Source organism: Suncus etruscus, chromosome 16 (assembly GCF_024139225.1).
Source record: "Suncus etruscus isolate mSunEtr1 chromosome 16, mSunEtr1.pri.cur, whole genome shotgun sequence".
Classification (NCBI taxonomy): Eukaryota; Metazoa; Chordata; class Mammalia; order Eulipotyphla; family Soricidae; genus Suncus; species Suncus etruscus.
The window spans coordinates 11,009,389-11,032,882 of NC_064863.1; the positions used below are offsets into that span (position 1 = coordinate 11,009,389).

Sequence of the window (23,494 nt, forward strand, 5' to 3'; positions counted from 1 at the left end):
GCTGGCTCTGGATATTTATTTACCGCCACCTCCAGCCTTGGCTCAGCACTGCTTATTTATAAGGTTTTTCTAATTGCTTCGGTTGGTTTGTCACACCTCTAGTGGTAGGGCCAGACTGTGCTCTAGGATGAGAATGTCTCCAGACTGGATCTCCCTGTTGCATACAGGTTCTAAGTTGTCCACGGCTAGAACCTTTTCCCTGATGCAGTTTCTTGAGTGAAGGGGTTTGTGGATGAATGTGGGAGGGGAATTGTGTCTGAGGACAGGTCAGCAAGGGATAGTGTATGTAACTTGTGACTTGAAAAATGAACCATTGGCTGGATTTCAAGCACTCAATTGGGGTTTGGAAACCTTGTCCTCAGACTGATTTTGAGGCTTTTCTTGCCTAGAACTTAGTGGGGGGTACAGGGCATGTGGTCTCACATGACTGCCATGGTCATTCCGTCCAACTCAGTAAGGCCTAGCCGAAGAAGACAGGTGTGTAATGCTATACAAGCTCCAGCATTAGTGTTCCCTGTTCACCCCTCTTTAGCTCCGGAGGAAATTGGTAATGAGAACCCCTTAACTTGTCTTGTAGAAAGTCTCAGTGAGGAATTTGTAAGTTGGGCTTTTTGATGGATTGAGAGCCAATTCATTCATTAAAAGAGTTCAAAAGCTCACAGTCATGACTTGAGTTCAGTCTACACACTTTTGGACCAGAAAGATACGAGGGCATCTGATTGCAGGTTTTCTTCATGCAAACTATTCTTTTACTGTGTGTTAAAATAATTTTAGTAGTTATCTTCTGAACTTTAATTCTATCTCTAGCACTAAAATGTTTTGTTTTTGGTTATAGGGGAAGGTATTGTACCTGGTCATGCTCAGGGATTACTCTTGGCTCTGCGTTATACATACTTAATACATAAACTGTCTTGGAAATCTTAAAACTTTTTCTGGCAAGGATCTTGGACTGAAAGAAAAAAATTTAAACCAGGACATAACCACCACCCCACACATACATTAAAAAAAAAATAAATAAATAAATAAATAAAAGAGTATTTTTGGTTTGTATAGACAATGTGATCCAGAGGCGGGGCAAAGCATCTTGCTTATTAAGGATCATAAGTAAAGAGAGGAAGCAATATTAGAACTGGGCATATTTGTAGGGTAATGAAGTATCTGTAATAATAAGAATTTCAGAGTTTCTGTAGCCATTGAAGAGAGAAGGCAAGACCTACTTAAAAATAGTGTTGAATTATTTTATATTTTTCAAACAAATAGTTCTTCAATGTAAGTAGAAGTACAATTGAAACAACTGGTGGAGACTGGACAGTAGTCAAAAATTAACACTCAGAAGTCCTTTAGGAGTGTCATGTTATGTAGGAGTGAATGGATTATGTGATTTTGAAATGCTTATGTTCCCAAACTTTTATTTTTTTGTTTGTTTGTTTTTTTTGGTTTTTGGGCCACACCCATTTGACGCTCAGGGGTTACTCCTGGCTATGTGCTCAGAAATCGGCCCTGGCTTGGGGGGACCATATGGGACGCCGGGGGGATCGAACCGCGGTCCTTCCTTGGCTAGCGCTTGCAAGGCAGGCAGACACCTTACCTCCAGCGCCACCTACCCGGCCCCCCAAACTTTTATTTTTAATAGTGGAAAACAAAGCAAAACAATTTCAGACTCCATCATAATAAGTATAAAATGATTTGTCTTTCAAATGCTTGTTTCTGTTTTGATTAAGTTGTATACCCCTGACCCTTCTCGAAAGGAAAGTAGATTGCAATTTTATTAGTACATATTAGGAGAACGGAGCAGAGAAATATGGGAAAATATCATTTAAAAAAGCAAAAGTATAAAAAAATACTATTATGGCTATGTATATATACATATTTGTAGTATATTTTAGCAAAATTTATACATGTCTGTGAAATAGCCAATTTTTCACTTTTTTTTTGAACTGTATATTTTAATGCAGTGTAAAGCACATGCACCTGGAATTTAATATTCTAGGTTTGTTTGTTTGGGGGCCACACCAGACAGTATTCAGATCTTACTCCTGGCTCTGCATTCAAGAATCATTCCTGATGGTCTCAGGAAACCGTATAGGGTGCCAGGAACTGAATCTGGGTTTGCCATGTGCAAACACCCTACCTCTCTACTATAAAATATAGTATATTTTATATATTACTATATATCTACTATAAAAGAAAGATATTGATATATATCTATATAAATAGATATACTATATAAATATATACAGATAGATACTATATATCTACTATAAAATATGAGAATCACTCTGGTCCCTTAATAATCTAGTTTTTATGAAACAGATTGTTCTCTGTTTTATGTATATCATATTCTGAGTGAGTTTGGAAGGACATAAGTTTAAGGACATTTGTTTACAAATATAACAAGTAGTCATTTGATATTTTTCTCAGTAGTGCTTTCTGAGTTATTCAGCAATGGTGATTCAGAGTTATAATGTGAAATGCTCCACAAGTTGGCACAGAAATTATACATAAATACACACTGTTGTATAGCGTCATAGTTGCATTGTCTAGTGTGATAGATGTAGATTTAGTTATTTGCAGTACAAGGAATATTAAATGTTTAGTTTTATTTACAGTCAGTCCTAATTTTGGTATTGGGTAGAGGATTGTCCTAACAATAAATGCAATAACTCTTTATAGGATTCTAAAATTTCTCAGGGCATGATGCTTATAAATGGAGAAATGTTCTAAATTACTCAGCCTAGGGGCTGAGATAAAGCCAAAGATTCTATAAATATTTGTACGTATTGTCACTATGTCACTACTATGAAGCAGCTGCTACAAATATAAAAGCTGAGAACACAGTGGTTATGTCATTCATTCTCTCAATTCAAAAGCTAGGTGCCACTTTATGACTTCTTCCTCATTCATAACTTGACTTTTCAACCACCTCGTGTGAAGAATTTCCTTTGTTTTATGCATACTCAGTCCTCTATGTGTATAAGTGGGATGTCCCCCAAATAAATATATGAAGTATTTATACTTTGCCATGATTAGAGATAATTTTGAAGCCCACCTCCTGAGTCTTGGCTCTGAAATGCTGAGAACCTGTTGATCATTTTCAGGGTGAATCCACATATTAAAGCTTCAAGAATTCTCTCTTCTATAATCTGCTCTTGATAGTTCTTGTTAAATTCTTGTTAGACATCTAGTTTTCCGACAACTGACTTCAATCCTAGAGGATTGTCTTTGGTTTTTATTTTATTTTAGTTTTTAGTTTTTAGTTTTTGGGGCCACACCTGGTGGTACTCAGGGGTTACTCCTGGCTCTGTGTTCCAGGGTCACTCCTTATGGTGCTTGGGGTGCCCTAGGGGATACCAGGGATGGAACCCAATGTGCAAGGAATGTTCAAGGCAAATAGTTAACCCACAGGGTTCTTTCTCTGGCTCCTGCCTTTGATTTTTAGATCTTTGTAAGTCTTTTTTTTTTTTTTTGTGGGTTTTGGGTCACACCTGGCAGTGCTCAGGAGTTATTCCTGGCTCCAGGCTCAGAAATTGCTCCTGGCAGGCACGGGGGACCATATGGGGCGCCGGGATTCGAACCGATGACCTCCTGCATGAAAGGCAAACGCCTTACCTCCATGCTATCTCTCTGGCCCCGTAAGTCTTGATAACAGAATTCTAAATACTTCCACTGCCCTCCTTACCCTAAATCAATACATAGATTAGGCCAACTGTATAAATTCTAAAATATATGAATTCATGTGTGTACACATAAAGTTCAGCTAGCGAAGTTCAATATATAAGACAAGTCAGATATGTTGGACTTTCAATTAACTGGAGGTTATGGTGCAGTCTAGTAAGTTACATGTAGTTGAGTATAGTATATTGACAGCAAGACAACGTTATTATATAAAAGATAAAGGTCATTTATTGACTTATTTCTTGGGATTTTTGTTTGCTTGTTTTGGTTTGGGGGCATACCCAGCGATGCTCAGGGCATACTCCTGGCTCTGCAATCAGAAATTACTTCTGACAGTGCTTTGCTTAGATGACTGTATGGGATGCCAGGGATCGAACCCAGTTCAGTCTTGTGCCAGGAGAACACTCTACCTATTGCACTAATGCTCCACCCCCCTTGACTTATTTCTTGAAGTGTAAATGAGCTTTCTTATCATAGGATAGCATACATTTAATATCTTTTATAAATTCTTTATGATTTACTTAATGATATGAAATATTTTGTTGATATTAAGTTACATACTTTACAGAGAATCAGTTCTCAAGGCCTTTAATACATATTTAGATTGGAAATTATTTAATTTCACAACTCTTTCGGGCCTCATATATCCACAAACATGAATTGAGCTCTTTGAGTTATTTTAAATTTATCATCTTGATTTTGTATGTTATTTCAAGGGAAAAATACTCACTTGCTACCTACCTGAGAGGGTATTGAAGAGTAAGATTTACTTTTACAAACTGTTCAAAGAAATACAATGTTTTTCCTCCTATGAATATATGAGACTCTAATTGTATAAATGGAAACTTGCTTTTATATGAATATATTTACCTACCTGTATATAGTATTTTAAATAGCTACTATTATTTCATAGCAATGATTTAAAAATTGTACCTAAATCCCTTTTACTCCAGTGGTAGAAATGAATACATGGATAGAAATTGTTATTAGCTCTAGTATATTAACCATATTCCCAACTAATCAAGTTTTCTAAAGGATTGATTTTTTTTCTACTTGAGGCTATTGAGATTGCATAGTTTTAGTTTAAATACTGTTTATGTTCTATGTCTTCCAGTACTTTTTGATTATTGAGCTTATAGAATGGATTGGAATTTATATATGTGTTAGTTTCGATTCTTCATGCTAGTCACTTCATTATAATTAAAAAATTTAAGCAAGTTTACTCTTTCATTACAAAATTATTTAGGATTATGTTTAATTGCAAAATGTTATTTATATATTTCTCAGATAAAACATGTACTCATGAATTTTAACATGATGGGAATAAATTTTATATTTTCTATTTCATTTTGTATAAAATATATACAATATATATATAATCATTGGTAACATGCTAATGTTATATGGTGACCTCTTAGCTCTTAAAACAAAGTAGCACTAATACAATATTCCAGATGCCCACATATCTTTATATCATAAATATTTGTATATGTGGGCTTATTTTTAGTTCTGAATTTTTACAATTTGTCCTTTGTTTACATGCAGCAAGGAGTTATGGGCGAAGACGAGGTAATTCATTTCCGTTTGCTCTGGTTTAACTGTTTCTAATTGGGTCTTACTGATCATTGTTGTGATTAATCCTGATTCCTATGCAATGACTAGGCTCACCAAAAAATTGTCTTCTGATTTGCCCCTTGTCATACTTTTGAATCCTGATCTCCTACCATGTAAAGCCCAATTTAATTCTAAAATGTCATTTAATTATCTTTTTTCCTTTGAAACTTTCAAATTTTAACTATTTTGAGATGTTATGCCTTTTAAGATCAAGCTACCATTTACAGTTTGCTTAAGAAATGTTTCTAATAAGTGCTAACAATGGCAATATGATTTTTCTGCTTTAGTTCTATAGCTTACTGTCTCATCTATAGCATAAAATTTCCAGCCAATACTTGATTTGTTTTTGTTCATCCCAATTAAAAATAATGGCACCAAGATTAATTATTGTTAACACTTACAGAGAAATCATATTGCTAATATTTCCCTGTGCCTTCTAAGAGGACTCAACACATGCTTTTCTTTTTCTCTCTCCAAAGGTCGTCCTCAGGAATTTTGTTATCGTAAGGGAAAAAAAGGGTTGCTGAGTTAGTAAAGTTCCTAGGAAAGCAGCTGACATTTCTGTGACTTAACTTTGCTCTGCGTGTGTGTGTATGTGTGTGTGTGTGTGTCTGCATATGTGTGAGTGCATGTAGAATTGTGAGAACTGTAGATGAAGGGTGCAAAGCAACCAGAATAACATTTTCTACAAGATTATCCTCTGTGTGCTAATCCTGGTATTTATATGGTTGTTGGAAGAATCAAACTGGATGAAAGACTTTTTGTTGCCCTTAAATCATGTTATAACAGTGCTTTTAGGCACCTTTCATTTTAAACATGTGTCACTGGAGATGGAAACCAGTGTTTTGTGTTTTTAAAGATCATTTCTGTATTGTATTGTATTGTTTTGTATTTCTGTCTGAATTTGAATTTAGTTTTAGAATCTGGTTCCTTCGATTATTCCATTGGATCTTTGGTTCCTTGAAGAATTTTTGAACAAAACTATTGCAGACTATAGAAATTTAAGACTCAAGAGTTGAATAATAGTGTCCAGGTTGTTGTTGACCTTTGAGGAGATAATTTTAATGCCATTTTCCAATGGATGAACTGTCTTCATGATGCTCTTTCAAGGATTAAAGAGATAAGGCAGTAGGTTTAGCACATGGTTTATATTCAGAAGACCAGACTTTGTTCCCCAGAGCTGTGAGGTCCCCCAGAATAGCTTGGAAACCAACCCCCAGCCCTAAATCAGAGTAGTTCCCAAGTACCATTGACATTGTCCCAGAAACAAAACAACAAAATAGAGCTTCAGTTCTCTTGGAAACCCCATTTATCATCCTCTCACTTTTTCTGTTTTCTTTTTTTTTTAATTATTTATTTTTTATTGAGACCATTGTGAATTACAAGTCTTCCACAGTTGTATTTCAGGAATATAGTGACAGTGAATTAGGGCCAGTCCCACCACTAGCGTTGGCCTTCCTCAGCCAAGTTCCCAGTATGCATCCCATACCTCCACCTTTAGTCCCCTGGTCTGCCAGTGTAACATTTTTTGAAAAAATTATTTAGGATTCTTCTCTTTGGTATACACTTTTCATCTTTTAACCTTAGGGATTTTGTTTAATTTTGAGTACTCTAGCCTAAATATGATTTAGGGATTTCTACAGGCCGGAGAGATAGTATAGTGGGTAAGCACTTACCATGATGTGGCTGACCTGGCTTCAGTCTCCAGCACTCCATATGGCCCCCTATGCCTGCCACAAGTGATCCTGGAACAAAGAACCAGGAGAAAGTCCAGAGAACAGCCATGTATGGCCCATCACCAACCCCTCACACATACCCTAAAAGAAAGATCTAGTGAGTTTTAAAGGCCAAGAGACATTTATATATTTATTATTATTCTTGGTCTAGTAATTGGCTCAAACCCCTCCCTCAAGTAATTGTTTAGAATTAGTTTAAATATTAAGGGAAAAAAAGACCAAAATTTCTGCTTTTAGATAGAAACTTGCTTCTGCTCCCATTCTATCTGTCTTCTGGGAACCTTCAAGCTTTCCTCTACTTGAGAGCTGCCTGCAGTGCTGAAAGAACCCTGTGTGGAAGGCTTCTGCTAGAAATCTATAGGGCAGAACAGACAGCTTTCACACTCCCGTTGGGCTCAGTAGGGAAGAGAAATGCCAGAATTTTCCCCCAAACAGTACAAATAAGTAATTTTTCAGCTGATCTTAGGTGAAAGCAAGGATATTATCCTAAAATTAGGGGCCTGGAGAGATAGTACAGTGGCTAGGATTCCAGCTTTGCATGCTGTCAACTGGGTTCAGTTCATGGCACCTCATAAGGTCCCCTAAATCCATCAAGCATGATCCCTAAGCACTGCTAGGTATAGGCCAAAATACTAGTTTAAAAAATTGATTTGAGAAGTTGATAAAGTCGTTCAAAGGTAGAGTTCATGCGTTGCATGCAAGAGCCCTGGCTTCGTGTTATTCCTGGCACCAGAATAAGACCACGAGGTATGGTCCCAAACAAAATAAAATTTATTTTAACAGTCAGATGAACACATAAAAATAGCTTTGAGATATTTCATTTGAACTGAAAAATGCTTGAACTAGAAAGAACACAGTGCTTTAAAAAAAAAAAAAACGGGGGGGGGGGGGGCAATGCCAAAGAAACAGCTCAGAAAGAACTAGAAATGAGTAGGCTGGCTATCTCCCTAGTGTTGATGTATTTTCCCCCTTCCCAGAGCCAATATATCTATCAGGCCTTCTAACCACTTTATTGGCTCTGTGATTTAGATGTAATGCATAGAAAATACTTCCTAGGAGCTGGAGCTATAGCACAGTGGTAAGGCTTTTGCCTTGCATGAGCCAACACAGATGAATCCCGGTTCGAATCCTGGCATCCCACATGGTCCCCGAGCCTGCCAGGGGTGATTTCGGATTGCAGAGCTAGGAGTAACTTCTGAATGCCACTGGATGTGCCCTAAAAAACACACACACAAAAAAAAAAAAAAAAAAAAAGAAAAGAAAAAGAAAAAAAGAAAAAAAGAAAAGAAAGAAAAGAAAATACTTCCTTATCCCCTTTTAGTCATTTTTCTCTTCAGAAAGCTTTGTACACAGATCAGATTGTTGTGTGGGATGTGTTGCGCCAAGTTGATACTCTTGGCAACATAACAGTCATATTTTCACACAGCAGTTTGATTTTGTAGTCCACTTTAGGAAAAACCATTTTCTTTTACTTACAACTTTGACTTAAAATCAGCCCCAGCATAGAGTAGCTGTTTTCATTTTTAGAAAATTTCCCACTTGACTGTGTAGTCAAACCAAATTACTACCAAAATAGCTTATGTATTTTAATTACTGTGATGTCAATAGAAATGTAAGTCAGTCTGATTTAACATATAAATAAGCTTGATCAAATTTTAATATAATAAAAATGATTTTAAGGGAGCCAAGTGGTTTATTTTTTCCCTCCATATTTTTAAGTTGCATTGCTATATATTTTATATACAGGGCTTCATACCTTGGAAGTCATTGAGTTCTACTTCAGTACTGCCTAAGAATCAGGATTAGAGAGAACAAAAAACTACCTTCTGTATTAATTCTGTGTGCCTCCATTCTAATCTGCGAGGAAAGCATATGGTGTGGATTTGGAACGGGATTAGGATTTTACAGGGAAGTATAAAGTGTACTTTAAACTCTCTCAGCTCAAAATATTTTTATATTAAAATCTGCCCATTACCAGAAGCATCAAAGACTGCTATGTTCAAAAAGGGATAAGAAATAGAGTATTTAATATTAGTAAGCTATTATAAAAGGAAAATGACCTAAATATTACTTATTTGTATCATATAATCATTTCTTTGACATACAATAAATAATATTTACATTAATGATATAAATAAGATAAAGTTAAAAGTTTTGAAAAACCTATTTTGGTATTGAGCACCACAAAGAAATCTTTTTAACAAGTAAAACCAAAGCTTGAGTTAGTAGAGTGTATTTCATCATCAGTAGAAAGAAGCTATATTAATAATAATATTGTGAATGAAATAGAAATCAACTGAATGACATTTATTCATATGAAATTAATATTGCATAAAATTTATTTGACACCTGTTGATTATATCAAATATAATAGTTTGTAAATATTTATATTGATGATAGTGAATGAGATAAAAAGAAATGGGAAGAACTTATTTTGCCAGTAAGCCCCACAAAGCAATCCCTTAACAGATAAACCCAAAGTTTGAGTTAGTAGAGTAAAATGAAAAGTCAAAAGAAATTTTAAAGAATATTAAATTATGGGTGTTCAGTTATTTGAGATAATGGGTTTGTTTATATAGTGTAGTCACTGGATGTGTGCTGTAATGAGTACTGAGTTATTAATGAACAGTACTGTATCTAATACTTGAAAGCTGACCTAGAATTTGGTAGGTTTGATTCGAACTCCTATGACTCTTAACCATCAAGAAAAAGGCAGAGAAAGTGTACACACCTAGGATCATGGATTCTGAATCTTTTCATGATTTCAAGGTTGAAATCCTTCACCTTTGAAAAGTACTGTGGTAGCTGTTAGACAAGCTACAAAATCTTCAAAGCATTTGGGGGTGGGGGTGTCCCTTATGGAACACTAGCAACTAGCAACCAGAATCAGCCACTAGGCCTCACAGACCAAAAACTAGTCTTGTAAGCAGAGTCTTGGTTTGGGGATTTCTGTTTAGGGCCATACCCGTTGGGGCTCAGGGGTTAGTCCTGTACTCAGATATCACGTGGCAGGCACAGGGGACCTTTTGGGGTGCCTAGGATCAAACCTGGGTCAGCTGCTTACAAGACAAGCATGCTCCCCACTGTGCTCTCTCAAGCGCCTTGTAAGCAGTTTGTCTGAAGCTTCTCTATGTGGACTTCCTGTCTGGTTATTTCCGAGATGCAGTCCCAGCTGAGTAGAGTAGTTTAGCAATCCACTCTAAGTCTATTCTATTTAGTCTCTGGCTTTTCCAGAAAAAAATCTCCAACCCTTATTTTATGAGATTGACTCAACCCTGCTCCCTATGGATACACAGGGAAACCAATTTCCAAGGACACAAAACTTTGGGGAATTAAATTCAAGGTAAATATCATATCTAATTAGAATTGATTTCTTTTAAATAAATGACTGTATCATGAGAAGACCAATTATTGGGAGGGCAAAATATTTTAACTGTTATGTGCAGTTATGTAATCGAGCTTTCTCTGAGTTTTGGAGATATCTCTTGTTAGTGATTCTGATGAAGCAGGTAGTGCTTGGGAGAGATCCATACTGAGCCTTCTGTTGTTTTCACAGGCTTTTTAAGACCTTGTATATAAATAAAAATTATGCACATATACATGGGTGGATTATCTTCTCCAATATTGAGTGTCTTCTCAAGTCTTAGAAGAGGGGAAGACTATCCATTTTTTCTTGTGTACTTAATGTCATCTTTAGAAATGTATTTTGGGAATAAAAATAGAATAGATTAGATTGAGATTAAATAAACATGCAGAATTTAAGCCATTATAAATGGACAGAATTTTGCCCAGAAGTTTTTCCCATTCAGCCTCCTTTTGTTGATACATTAGGAACTGTGTGTCTGGGAGTCCAGAGTCAGACAAAAATACGGAGAGTAAAGACTGGAAAAAGAGCTCCACCAGCTGAGCACGAGCTTTGCACACAGGATGCCCATGTATGCTCCGAGCCTTCCAAACCCTCCCTTCCTTCCTGGTGTGGTTCCTGAGCACAGAGCTAGGAGTAGCCTGCAGCACACAGTTTAGGTTTGTCTTTCCCACCTCTAAATCAAAATAATCTAAGAGAAGAAGAAGAAATGCCAAGTATAATTCTCATTATTCAAGCATCTCATACATACTGGAGTCAGAGATGCTTTTTCAACTGCATAGACTCTGTATCTTCTATGACACAGCACCCCCTGGAAAGCTACCTTTTTCAAGCCAACAAGTTGAAAGTGTCCCCCAAAATTTACATGAGGCTTCTACTGTCAGCCTCTGGATCATTTCAGCCCCTCACCATTCCTGGGACTACTCTCATCCAGTTAGACTGGGCTAACTGTGCTTGAACTGCAGGTCACAATTCCTAGGAGAGAATCGAGTAACTGAATGAGGAACAACAAAAAAATAATAGTTAACAGTGAAAGATTTCTGCGTGCTTAGAGACTAAACATTTATTCTAAACCAACCATCTGTATAAGGAACTAAAGTTTCTGGCAGCATTTACCCATGTTACATTTCTCAGGCATAAACGTGGAATGGAAAAAGTTTGAAGTCCTGATACAGAGCTACAGTTCCATTTTTATTTTTATTTTGCAGTGGAGTCACACCCAGCCGTACTAAGGTTTAAGAATCACTTCTGGCAGTGGTCACATGCCAGGCAAGCACCCTGTCCACTAGACTATTTTCTCCAGCCCTCGGGAGCTTGAGTTTTTAGAGAAATATGGAAAATATCATACGCTTTTCTAGTCTCTTTATTAAAATATTTTGCAATATGTAATAAAAGTCATGATTAACCACCACAAGTGAGACTCATGCTTGTGGAAGTTGTGTTTCTTGCCACAAAACTAATCTTACGTTGCATTTTCTGTTGGCACCTTCAACCTATTACAGAATTTTATTTTTATTTTATTTTTATATATTTAAATATGTAAACATGATTATATGTCTCTTATGCATTTATATATACACTGTGTAAGTACATACATATTTAAAGTTAGAACCACTGAAATAGCAGCTTTGGGTAATAGTTCTTTATATATCTTGGTAGGGTTAAGAATTTTGAATTTTGGGGGCCGGGCAGTGGCGCTAAAGGTAAGGTGCCTGCCTTACCTGCGCTAGCCTTGGACGGACCGCGGTTCGATCCCCCGGTGTCCCATATGGTCCCCCAAGCCAGGAGCAACTTCTGAGCACATAGCCAGGAGTAACCCCTGAGCGTTACCGGGTGTGGACCAAAAACCAAAAAAAAAAAAAAAGAAAAAGAATTTTGAATTTTTGGCTGGTCTGAGTGCAGTGGTGTTTACAATTAATTGATCACAACTAGTTACAGATTTCTTTGTTCCTTCTCCACTCCCACTGCTTCACTTGACTAGCCTAAAAAAAGATAAAAGGAAAAAAAAGAATTTTTAATTTTTAATAAGTAGAGGTTATCAGTAGCTTTGGTCAGAATCAAATAATTTCTGAAGCTGAAACAGAAAAATTCTACCACTTTAAACAAGCCAACACTAATCACATTTAAGAGGTTCCAGCTGGAGCTTGCTAATCTATTTGTGATATGTCAAATAGCATCAATATTTAGTATTCATACCTTTAATATTAATACTCTTAACATTATTTATCTGGAGGGACTCAGAGGTATGGTTTAAGAGGTAAAAAACATGCCTTATATTTGTGAGAACCTAAGTTACTTCTCCAGTGGAATGTACTATAGCCGTCAGTACTGGTGGTAGGTAAGCTCAAATAAATGTTATTTATCTGGAGAAATCAAAACACTTTTTTGGTGTTCATATGTAAAATGTTACCGTGGCTCAAAATCTTCAGAACAGCTCAATGAGCTCTTTAAACAGATGAGAGCATTTTGAAATGAAGTCATAATTTTAGTCATGAATTTCAGTCTCTGATTGTAGCATAATCCTTTATTTGTACCAAAGGAGCGATTGGCAGGGCCATAAAGATTGTATAGTGGGTAAGGCAGTTGTATTGCATGCAGCTGACTGGGATTTGACCCCTGGCAACCCAAATGGTCTCCCAAGCCCACCAAGTGTGATCCCTGAGCACAGAGGTGTGGGCTCAAAAAGAAGGAATTATTAGCAATTAATCGTTTCATTGGTAAATTGAATCATTCTTTGAGCAAACATGTCCACTTTTCTCTGTATAGACTTAATTTCCCATTTAGGGCCAGTTACAAGTAAAGCATCCATGAACGTTTTTCTTTAATGCATGGTGGTATTTGTCTAGGCAGGTGCTTATTTCCCTTAGATATAAAAGTAATAGTGGAATTACTGTATATAACGATAAGTTTGCCGGTGGACTAGATAAACGTTTTTATTTTATCCGTCCTGATATCTCTCAGTAATTCTCTATCTTCCAGAGAACTGAAGTCTTGGCTTCTTTCTTTTAAAGTGATAAGTCATTTGCCCATTTTTCGTTGGAGTGTCTTCATAATAGAAGGTGTTGAATATTCAGTCCTGTTTACTCTCTAGTGATGACTTCTTTTTCCACTTAAGATTGATTCTCGTAATCAGCAGTGCTTTATTTTGATTGAAGTCTAGTTGCTATCTTTCCTCATCAGCCTTATCATCCTCAAAGATCATTTCTTATTCAAACATCAGAAAGAAATTCTAGAATTTTTTGTTGTTTTAATTTCACGTCTAAGCCTATATACCTTCTTGAAATTTTTTCTTGGGAGTGGGGTATGGTGTAGGATTATAGTTTTTTTTTCATGCCCTTTCAAATTGCTGGATTTGTTCTCCGAGGCTATTTTAATCACTAATAAAACCATGCATGTAGCCTGGAATTTTCTCTTTATTTTTGTGTTTGGGCCACACCCAGATGTGCTCAGGATTTTTCCTGGCATTGCACTCATAAATCACTCCTGGCAGGCTCGGAGGACCATATGAGATACCAGGGATTGAGCCGGGTCTGTCCCGGGTTAGCCACACTATAACTTGGGCCCCATGTAGCCTGGCATTTTCATTGTGGCAAGATTGATTCTTAAATTACAGACTTGATGTATTTAATTGATGAATTGTTCATTTCTCTGCTTTTGGAGATCCATACTGAGTCCTAAATATTTTCCTCCCTTTTTGTGAGGAGGTATATTTGGCAGTACTCAAGGATTACTTCCATGTTTGCAATCGGGAATTATTATTGGAGGTCTTAGTGGACCTTAGTGGACCTCCAAACGTGGGGCACCTGTGTGTGCCCTATCCATTGTACTGTAGCTCTGACTCAGGTATTTTTCTCTTGTGCTAGTTTTCAAAATTACATTGTTCAGGTTTTATTTCCTCAAATTGAAATTATTAGCATAACTTGTACATTATTTTAGCTTTTTAATATTCATAGGTTCTTTATTGATTTTTTTTCTTTATTGATTTTTTTTGTGCTTAATATTAGTAATAGGGGGTTTCGTGATTATTTTTGCTTAGGAAGCATATTGTTTCTTAAGTTTCAGAAAGTTGGATTTATTTTAGCAATTTTCTTTTTCAGTCTCTTATCTATGTCATGATTTTAGTGTCTTCATCTTACTATTTATATTTACTGTATCTTTTTGTGACAAACTGGGATTATTTATCGAAAACCTTTTTTTTTCTGGTGTGGACTTAAAACTGTACATTTTTTTTATGAGTATGGAATTCTTTCACTTATATAGCTTTTGTTCTTTATCACTGATGGTATATATGTTTGTTCATCATTTAATTCCATTATTTTATTTATTTATTTATTTATTTATTTATTTGGGTTTTTGGGTCCCACCCGGCAGTGCTCAGGGGTTACTCCTGGCTTTACGCTCAGAAATCGCTCCTGGCAGGCTTGGGGGACCATATGGGATGCTGGAATTTGAACCACTGACTTTATGCTTGTAAACGCCTTACCTCCATGCTCTCTCTCTGGCCCCTAATTCCATTATTTTTAAGAGTAAGAGTCTAAATAGTTTCAGATTGAAAAAGGTGGGAGTAATTTAATCTTTGTTAAAAACGATAATATTTTAGTTTGGATAATTTCTAATTGCATTCTGCTTTTCTCAGTCCATATAATTGTTACCTTTACAGCCAGTCATTTTAATGGGTTGGGGAGGGTACTTGTATCAAGTATACTTAGTACTAGGAAGTATTTAGAAGAGATATCTAGTGCTTCTTTCATATTCATTTGAGTTATAGGGAAAGATAATGAACAAGAGGAATTGATAATACCTACTCAGTTAACCTGCAATTTTTGATTTTGGGCTTCTTCCAGGAAATGCTCAAAGGGGATCGATCCCTTTCTGGATTCCTGGACATACTCAACCATGGCTGCATGGCTCAGTATTGGGTTGGGGCAGTGATGGGGGTATGTCGCCAGCAGTAGTGAGTGCTGAGGGACAGAAGTGGGCAAGGGAGGCCTATGTCGGCAGCTCCCTGCCTTGGCTGTCTCCTTGACTCCCCAGTTAACTGTTTATAATTAGACTAACTCTTTGACTTTTATACTCTTTTCAAAGAAAATGGCGATTATTTTTTAGAAATGAAATCTCATGTGATTATATTTATTATGTGATCTATTGTAGCTTTTCTATTATACTCTTTTTTTTGGGGGGGGGTCACACCCGGCAGTGCTCAGGGGTTACTCCTGGTTCCACGCTCAGAAGTCACTCCTGGCAGGCTCGGGGGACCATATGGGACGCCGGGATTCGAACCGATGACCTCCTGCATGAGAGGCAAACGCCTTACCTCCATGCTATCTCTCCGGCCCCTCTATTATACTCTTTTTTATATTAATTTTGACTTACACAGACGTTTGAATTTCTAGAATTTTATTTTATCAATTTTATTAGTTAGAACATATTATAGCTAGTAAATATATATTAATTGAATGTAGTTAGAAATTAGAGTGCACATAAAAAGTTCAATAACTTTTGGGATCACTTTGACATTTTATATATAATAATTTTGTCATTGCTTGTATTTTCTAGACCCTAAATAATTTTGGTGTGTTAGAGCTTAATATATGAAACTATTACATTTTTATTTGTGTTAGAACATTTTAGAGTAGAATAGTTTCCAAGGTATTGTCCTGGTATAAAATTAGAATTTTCTTTTTTTCTTTTTTTTTTTTTTTTTTTAGTTTTTGGGTCACACCTGGCAGTGCTCAGGGGTTAATCCTGGCTCTGTGCTCAGAAATTGCTCCTGGCAAACTCAGGGACCATATGGAATGCCAGGATTCGAACCACCATCCTTCTGCATGCAAGGCAAAATGCCTTTCCTCCATGCTATCTCTCTGGCCCCAATTTTCATATTTTTTAAATCAAAAACTAGTTGTAGTTACTAGGCATGCTGTTTTCTAAATATTTAATTACTTGCTTTCGTACATTATTAAAGAGATGAGCCAGTAATTCATAATTAAATTTTTCTTTGTTTTTGTTTTTTTTTGGGTCACACCTGGCAGCACTCAGGGGTTACTCCTGGCTCTATGCTCAGAAAACTCCTGGCAGGTTCAGGGGACCATATGGGATGCCAGGATTTGAACCACCGACCTGCATGCAAGGCAAACGACTTATCTCCATGCTATCTCTCTGGCCCCAATTAAAATTATTTTTAATGATTTTTGAGTGAGGTTCATTTTGTTAAGTAGAGCAGTTCCATTTTGAAAAGCTTTATTTCTATTGGTCTTGAAAAAATATTGATAATTGTCTTTTCTTTGGTCCCTATAGCTAAGGTATTATGGGAAAGTTAAATTAATACAAAGTTACTTGGTAAACTCAGCATCTTTCACAATATCTTATTTAAACTGAATTTAAAAATGTGGAGAATTCCTGTTTTTCTAAACCAAATTTCTGTATATATTTTATATCTAGCAAACTTCAAATTCTTTATAAACTTCTAGTTAGTACTCCCATTGTTACTGCCTTTTCTCCTCCTGGCCCCTGTTTTCTTTTTTTGTTTTGTTTTGTTTTGTTTTTGGGTCACACCCAGCAGCGCTCAGGGGTTACTCCTGGCTCTATGCTCAGAAATCGCTCCCAGCGGGCTCGGTGGACCTTATGGGATGCCCGGATTTGAATCACCGACCTTCTGCAAGCAAGGCAAAACACCTTACCTCCAGGCTATCTCTCCGGCCCCAGTGACCCCTGTTTTCCGTAACTCACTATTCCATATGGACTTAATTCATATCTCTTGCATCATTATGTATAACATTTTTCAAGATGGTAAAATATGAATGACATTTTATGTTAGATATTTATCATATCTGTTAAGACTCATGTTGTAGATTCTCTGTCTTAGCCAAAAGCAATTCTTTACTACATTCTGAAGGGAAAAAAAAACAACTCATGTCCATTCTTATTTTCTTTTTCCTTCTCTACAATAAACTTCTAAAGAGTCATTTTCCTTTGATGTCTGCACTTCACAAAATAATCTGTGCTGTGACTCCAACCCCATTTTTCATTTAGAGATCAGATCTGCACACATTCCCCTTGTTCCTCCACTGCCCTTCAGTTTTTTTGTTTTTTTGTTTTTTGTTTTTCTCTTGGGTGCCCTCTCACAGTATTTTGACTTCCCTCTGACTTGTACTTCTTTCCTTCCTCTATGACGGATGCATTTCTTCCTATATTTCCTTACAAGGAAATGTCTCATTATTTCTCTTTGGCATCTATCAGTGGTAGAGCCAAGAGCCTTTATAAGGTCAACTTCAGATTATTTTTCTGTATATATTGGAAGTGGGGGGGGGGGGTTTGTACATACCCGATTGTCCATGCTCTCTCTTGACTCCTGGTGTTATCAGAGGACCTTCAGGCATTCTGAGGATAAAACCCTGCTAAGTCAGATGCAAAGCAAGCACCCTACCTACCTGCTGTACTGCCTCTCTAGCAACTTTGACACTTTCCTTGAATTCAATTTTTTCTTTCTCTTTCACCTTCCGCTTGAAGTAGTTACTCAAAATAATGTTCCTTGCCAAGATTTCCACTTAGAACTGTCCTCCACTCTCTAATGATCTGAGTCAGCAACACTCCTTTTCCTTTTGTACCTTAATGCTATCCAGTTTCACCTGAGCATTTACAAATTATCTACTTACTAGCATGAATACTCCTCTTTCAGAGGAACTTTCTTCCTTTTCTGTTTGCTTGTTTGGGGGTCACAACCTGTAGTATTCAGAGATTACTTCAGGGATTACTACTAGTTCTGCATTCAGGAATTAACTCTTAGTGGATTCTGGCTATCACATGGGATGCATGGTCAGCTGTCTAAGGCAGAAGCCCTGCCCCTATACTGTCTCTCTGTCCCCTTTACTCCTTTCTTGAATTGCAAGTAACTACTTTGAGTTAGGTAATCTTCTTTGACTTTTTTTTTATTATTATTAATTTTGCTGCCTGCAGAGCTGAGGTTTGTAGAGCATATATGATTCGGATGGGACTGAAGGCCTAGAGGAAAGATGTCTTTTCTGTTCCACACCTACGTCTGGATCTATCTTTTGACATAACTGAATCTTGCAATAAACTAACTCAGTATCGTAAACGCAAAATGTTGCCATTGCTCTTACTAGAATCGGAAAGTGTTTCTTTATAACCTTACATATTTAGCCTGGGTTATTTCCTTTCCGCCATCACTTTTTAAAAGGTCTCCTTGATTATAAACACTTTGTTTAGCTCTCCATTCATAAAAGTCACAGGAATTTAGTGTTTGTGGTTCAGATATTGTCATATGAGTGTGTTTATTTAAATTGTTCCTGCTTCTGTTGACTCCAGATAATTTAAACCTTAAAATGCCTGAATTTCTCTTAATTTGTTTTTATGCCTTTACCTTCTAAATGTCTTTGAGTTTGCTGGTTTTTTGTTTGTTTGTTTGTTTGTTTTTTGTTTTTTTTCCCCCACAAAGATTGACCTAAGATTGAGGTCTCCTTTGCTCTTTTATTTTAGGTCGCTCATCCCTTTTCCCAATTGATGATGGCTTGCTGGATGACAGTCATAGTGATCAAGTTGGAGTTTTAAATTCACCCACATGTTACTCAGCTCACCAAAATGGAGAGCGAATAGAACGCTTCTCTCGAAAAGTTTTTGTTGGTGGTCTTCCTCCTGATATCGATGAAGGTAAATTGTGGATTAGGGATTAAATACAAAGTCTTAAAAAATCTTAAAGACTTAAAAACTCTTAAAAACAAAGAATATAGGGTTCTAGAATATAGAGATTTTTTTTTCATTAGAATGTATAACCATCTATTTAAATGGTTTTTAATTTATTGTAGTATGGAGGTAATAATAAATAAACCTATTCAAAATTTATTACTTTATATCTTATACATATTGTTAACTCAGACATTATTTGATAAATATTTTATGCTCTATATGCTCAATATCTCAAAATATAAAATAAATTTGAATACATAGAATCTTTTGCTTTTTTATATTTATTTTATATATTATTTTATATATTTATATAAAACTCAAAAACTTCGTGAGTATCAGACATAACAAATGAAGTAAATGTATTCAACCATGAAACTACATCTGCTCACGTTTTTAAAGTCTTATGAGTGAAAGATAGCTGAGATGATGAAATCCCAAAGAGTGATGAAAGAGAATGTTAAAAACAATGGTTTTACAAATAGGCTACTAACAAATACATATGATACAAGGAATAGTAAGAACCCTAATTCAAGATACAGTTTAAAAATATCAATATTTGTAAGATTTGTGAGGAATCTGAAATTTATGACTAATAAACAAGTTATTGTTGTATTTGAGAACTTTTTTATTGATTCAAATAATTTAAAAATGGAGGTTTTTTTACTGTTTCTCAAAATGACTATCATTGGTTTTGACTAGATGTGTTTGCTCTGGCGAGTACTAGTACTATTACTTTTTGTATCTTTGTTTTCATATTTTTTTTTCTTACAAGATTTTGCTTCTCAAGCAGTAATGGGTATTTTTTTATTTAAGTTTGATAGAGTATTAGAATTTTTATGCTTGTAATATTAGGATAGCACATTATTATTACTATATCATAAGTTCATTAGTATCTATACAGTGTTGTATAAAATTTTAGAAGTCTTACTTAATTGATTCTGGCTAATGTACTGCTTAAAAATGAAAGTTTTAAATCAAAATAGCTATGTAATTTTATGTATGCTTTTAATTAAGGATACTATTTATATTTCTAGTACTTCTATTATAGTTTATCTCAGGCTAGTTGCACTTTTGAATATTAAAATTTAAAATTAACTTATAAAAGATGGGAACATTTAGAATGAACCATTAAAATAATTCTTAATGCATATAATTATACTTCTTTAAAGATGAAATAACTGCTAGCTTCAGAAGATTTGGACCTTTAGTAGTAGATTGGCCTCATAAAGCAGAAAGCAAGTCCTATTTTCCACCAAAAGGTGAGTTTTTGTTCTTGTTTTATTGGGGTTTTTTACCTAGGGTGCTCAAAAGTTATTCTAGCTTCATTTCTTGGCTGTGCTGGCAGTCTTACTTGGGCTCTTATGTGCAAAGCATATGTTCTAATCTGTTGAGCTTCTCTCCTGACCAAAAATGGTGAATTTTTGGTACTAATATTTACCTGGGAATTAATTTGATGAACACAAAAGAGCCAATAAGATTTTCTTGATGTTGAAAATAAACACATCTTTATATAAAACTTAAAATTTGTAGATATAAAACTTACTCTGACCAGAATAAAAAACGTGGGCTTTCTCTTTAATAATGTAATAATGGGTTCAGCTGCTCAGTTTAATGTTTTTAGTAGTTTCTCAGTCTGATGTCTCATTCTCAGTAATCCAGGTACAAACTTGTTTAGTGGAATAAATATTTATGAGAAATGGGAATGAATAAACCTGTAGAAGGTTAAATATTGAAAGATTTGCCTTCTGTTCTAGATAACGGAATCTGGGTAACAACAGAAGGAAGTGCAGGAAGCTATTGGCAAATTTAAAGACGAGAGGAAATGTGGCTAGTCAGGAAAGTTAGACAAAGCTAAGTTCAGGACAAATTATTCATCCCATTCTCTAGAACACTGAGAATAAATGTTCAGTACAACCATACTAAATAAGCCTTACACAGTGGAAGACTTAGAAATCATGCTAACATTTATTAGAGCAAAGCAAGCCCGTTGACAAAGCGGGAGAGAGGAAGTTTGAGGTAGGAAGGTGGTGACAGAGTCCAAGAGTGATTGCCAATGGCACATTCTCAAGTGAGTTAAAGGTAGAATTTTTGAAAGTCATTAAAATAAAATATTAGGGAAAAATAATCTGTTCTCGCAATTGAGTTAAATGTGGTAAAAATAAATAAATATTTTCCCTCCACCAAAGTTCCTAGTGTCCATCCCATGCCCTCACCCCCTGCCCCAGCCTGCCAGCATAACAGGCCCTTATTTTTAAGTTTGGTTGTTAGAGTTTGGGTCACATGTGTTCATTGTTGGCTCTGTGGTTTTGCTATTTAGTTCTGTTCTTTCTTAATACCACCAGTGCACCTGAGATCACTTGGCCCCTTTCCCCCATTATTTCACAAAAGTTCACAACTACACATTCGTATCACACGGCAATGGATTTTCTCTCTAAATAGAAGTTTTCAAATTACTGGGTTACTGCCAAAGCTCCATGATGAGAAAAAATATTACTCAACATTGCCTTAGAAATGTACCTTCTTTAGGTGAACAAACAGAAAGCATCACTTTTATTGCATCTGAGTATATAAATACCATCCTGTGTCATTTTAGACTCCTGTCTTCCCCTGGAGAAGAGAGGCAGGTGGGACTAGCCACTTGGAAGGAAAATTCTAAGCCAAGGATTTGGGGACTCCAAATTCCAGTAAACCCCCAAGTCATGTGACAATTTAGACTGCAGGATATAAATCCACAGTACTAATCTGATTTTCCTAAACTCCTGGGATAAAAATCCCTGTTCAAAAGTTGTTCTTTATTTCATGGAAGCACATGATCTAATGGCATAACTTAAAAAAAAAAAAAAACCTGAAAATTCAATTTCTCATAAAATGCAATGAATAATGAAGATTCTGTAATTCATAATGACAGAAAGTAGAAAAATGCATATAATTATCAGAAATCTCGTATTAGTTTTGTGTGCCAAGAATTCTTCTGTTATAATTCCTTTCTCAGAGCTAAATTCTTAAAAATATTTTTTTATTTTTGCATACATTTGGTATTTAGAATAACTGCATGAGAAAATGCAATGGTTTAAAGAGAGGTTGTCAAGAACACTCTAGGCCCCAGACTAAAATGAGGAGAAGGAAAAAAATTGAATGGAGGAAGAGAAAGCTTGCTCTTAATAAGGTCTAAAAAGAAAATGAAATATTAATGTCTGATAGCTTGCCTTGGCTAGTTTATAAGTCCCATGCCTTGTTTAGTGGCTCCAACAATTCTTCACATTTTCTTCCCTGATGATAACTTAAAAAAGTTTGTTTCTGTTATTAGTAGTAAACATTAGTATTAGTATTAAACATCTAACCTAACAATTAAAAATTAATATTAAATGTTACTAGCAAATCAATATTAAAGTTAAGTAACTTACAATACATTTAAAATTCCACTTTAGTAAATCGGTCTTAAAATCCTATCAGTGATGACAAAATTGTTATATGGATCTTGCATAAAAATTAACATTTTAAAAAATCTTTTTTATTTGGAGAATATATTCAACTTGTTTCTAGCACTTAAAGAAGGTCTACGATATGTTTCTTAGTCTTGTTTCTCGGACTTTCAAGTCCCTACTTTCATAGGTTAGTTCAGTGACCTGCTTATGACAAGGTGATTTGTTCCTGTTATAGGGAATTACTTCTGTACCTCATCAGACTTGGAGGCAATATATAAGCTTTTGTAGTCAGTAACACTGTGTCCTCATTCACCTTTAAAAGTTTTCTCAGAATCCCTATTAATCTCCTGTGCAGATCTACATGGGCTGTTCAGTGGCTTCTTTATCCTGCAATGGTTTTCTTTCTTTAGTGTCTAGAGATCATGTTCAGGATATATTCTTCGGTAAATAATCACATAATGGCAAATGTCTGCTCTTAAAGGCTTCTTACCATACTGGGTTCTACTCCACCTGTGGGTGCATGGCATAATCTGTGACGGAAGATTACAGAGAAGGGCGTATTTACCCAAAAATAATGTTAGCCAGAGGTTGGGTCCAAAGTGCAGGTATAGTCCCCAGGTTCTACTCCTTATTCCAGAAATTTCTGGCCCTTTCTGCTAATAGTATGTCTATATACCTCAAAGTCATCTTTAGGAAATGTCAACTTCTAATGCTGTAGTGGGTAATTCTGCCCAATTCTTTAAATTTATCACTGCTAGGAAGAGCATGGGACCCCTTAAGTTGACTTGACTTTAAAATTAACTGCTACTTGTTTATGTGACTGACTTTGGCAAGTAATTTGTCTAATATTTCCTCATGTTTTTCTTATGTAAAATAAGAACAATGGGGTGAAAGGGAGAGAGAGTACAGAGGTTAAGGTGCTTTCATTGCATGCTGCCAAACCTGGTTTAATCCCCAAACATAGCATATAGTTCTCTGAG

General features: G+C 35.8%; 1 protein-coding gene across 1 annotated transcript in view; it reads left to right on the forward strand.

Annotated features, from left to right (window-relative positions):
* The window catches only part of CPEB2 (cytoplasmic polyadenylation element binding protein 2), a 68,298-nt gene that overhangs the window by 31,226 nt on the left and 13,578 nt on the right, over positions 1-23,494 (forward strand). The window contains exons 6-8 of the mRNA XM_049789967.1: positions 5,221-5,244; positions 18,883-19,053; positions 20,259-20,348. Of these exons, the coding sequence (XP_049645924.1) occupies positions 5,221-5,244; positions 18,883-19,053; positions 20,259-20,348 (285 nt within the window). The remainder of the gene's footprint in view (positions 1-5,220; positions 5,245-18,882; positions 19,054-20,258; positions 20,349-23,494) is intronic.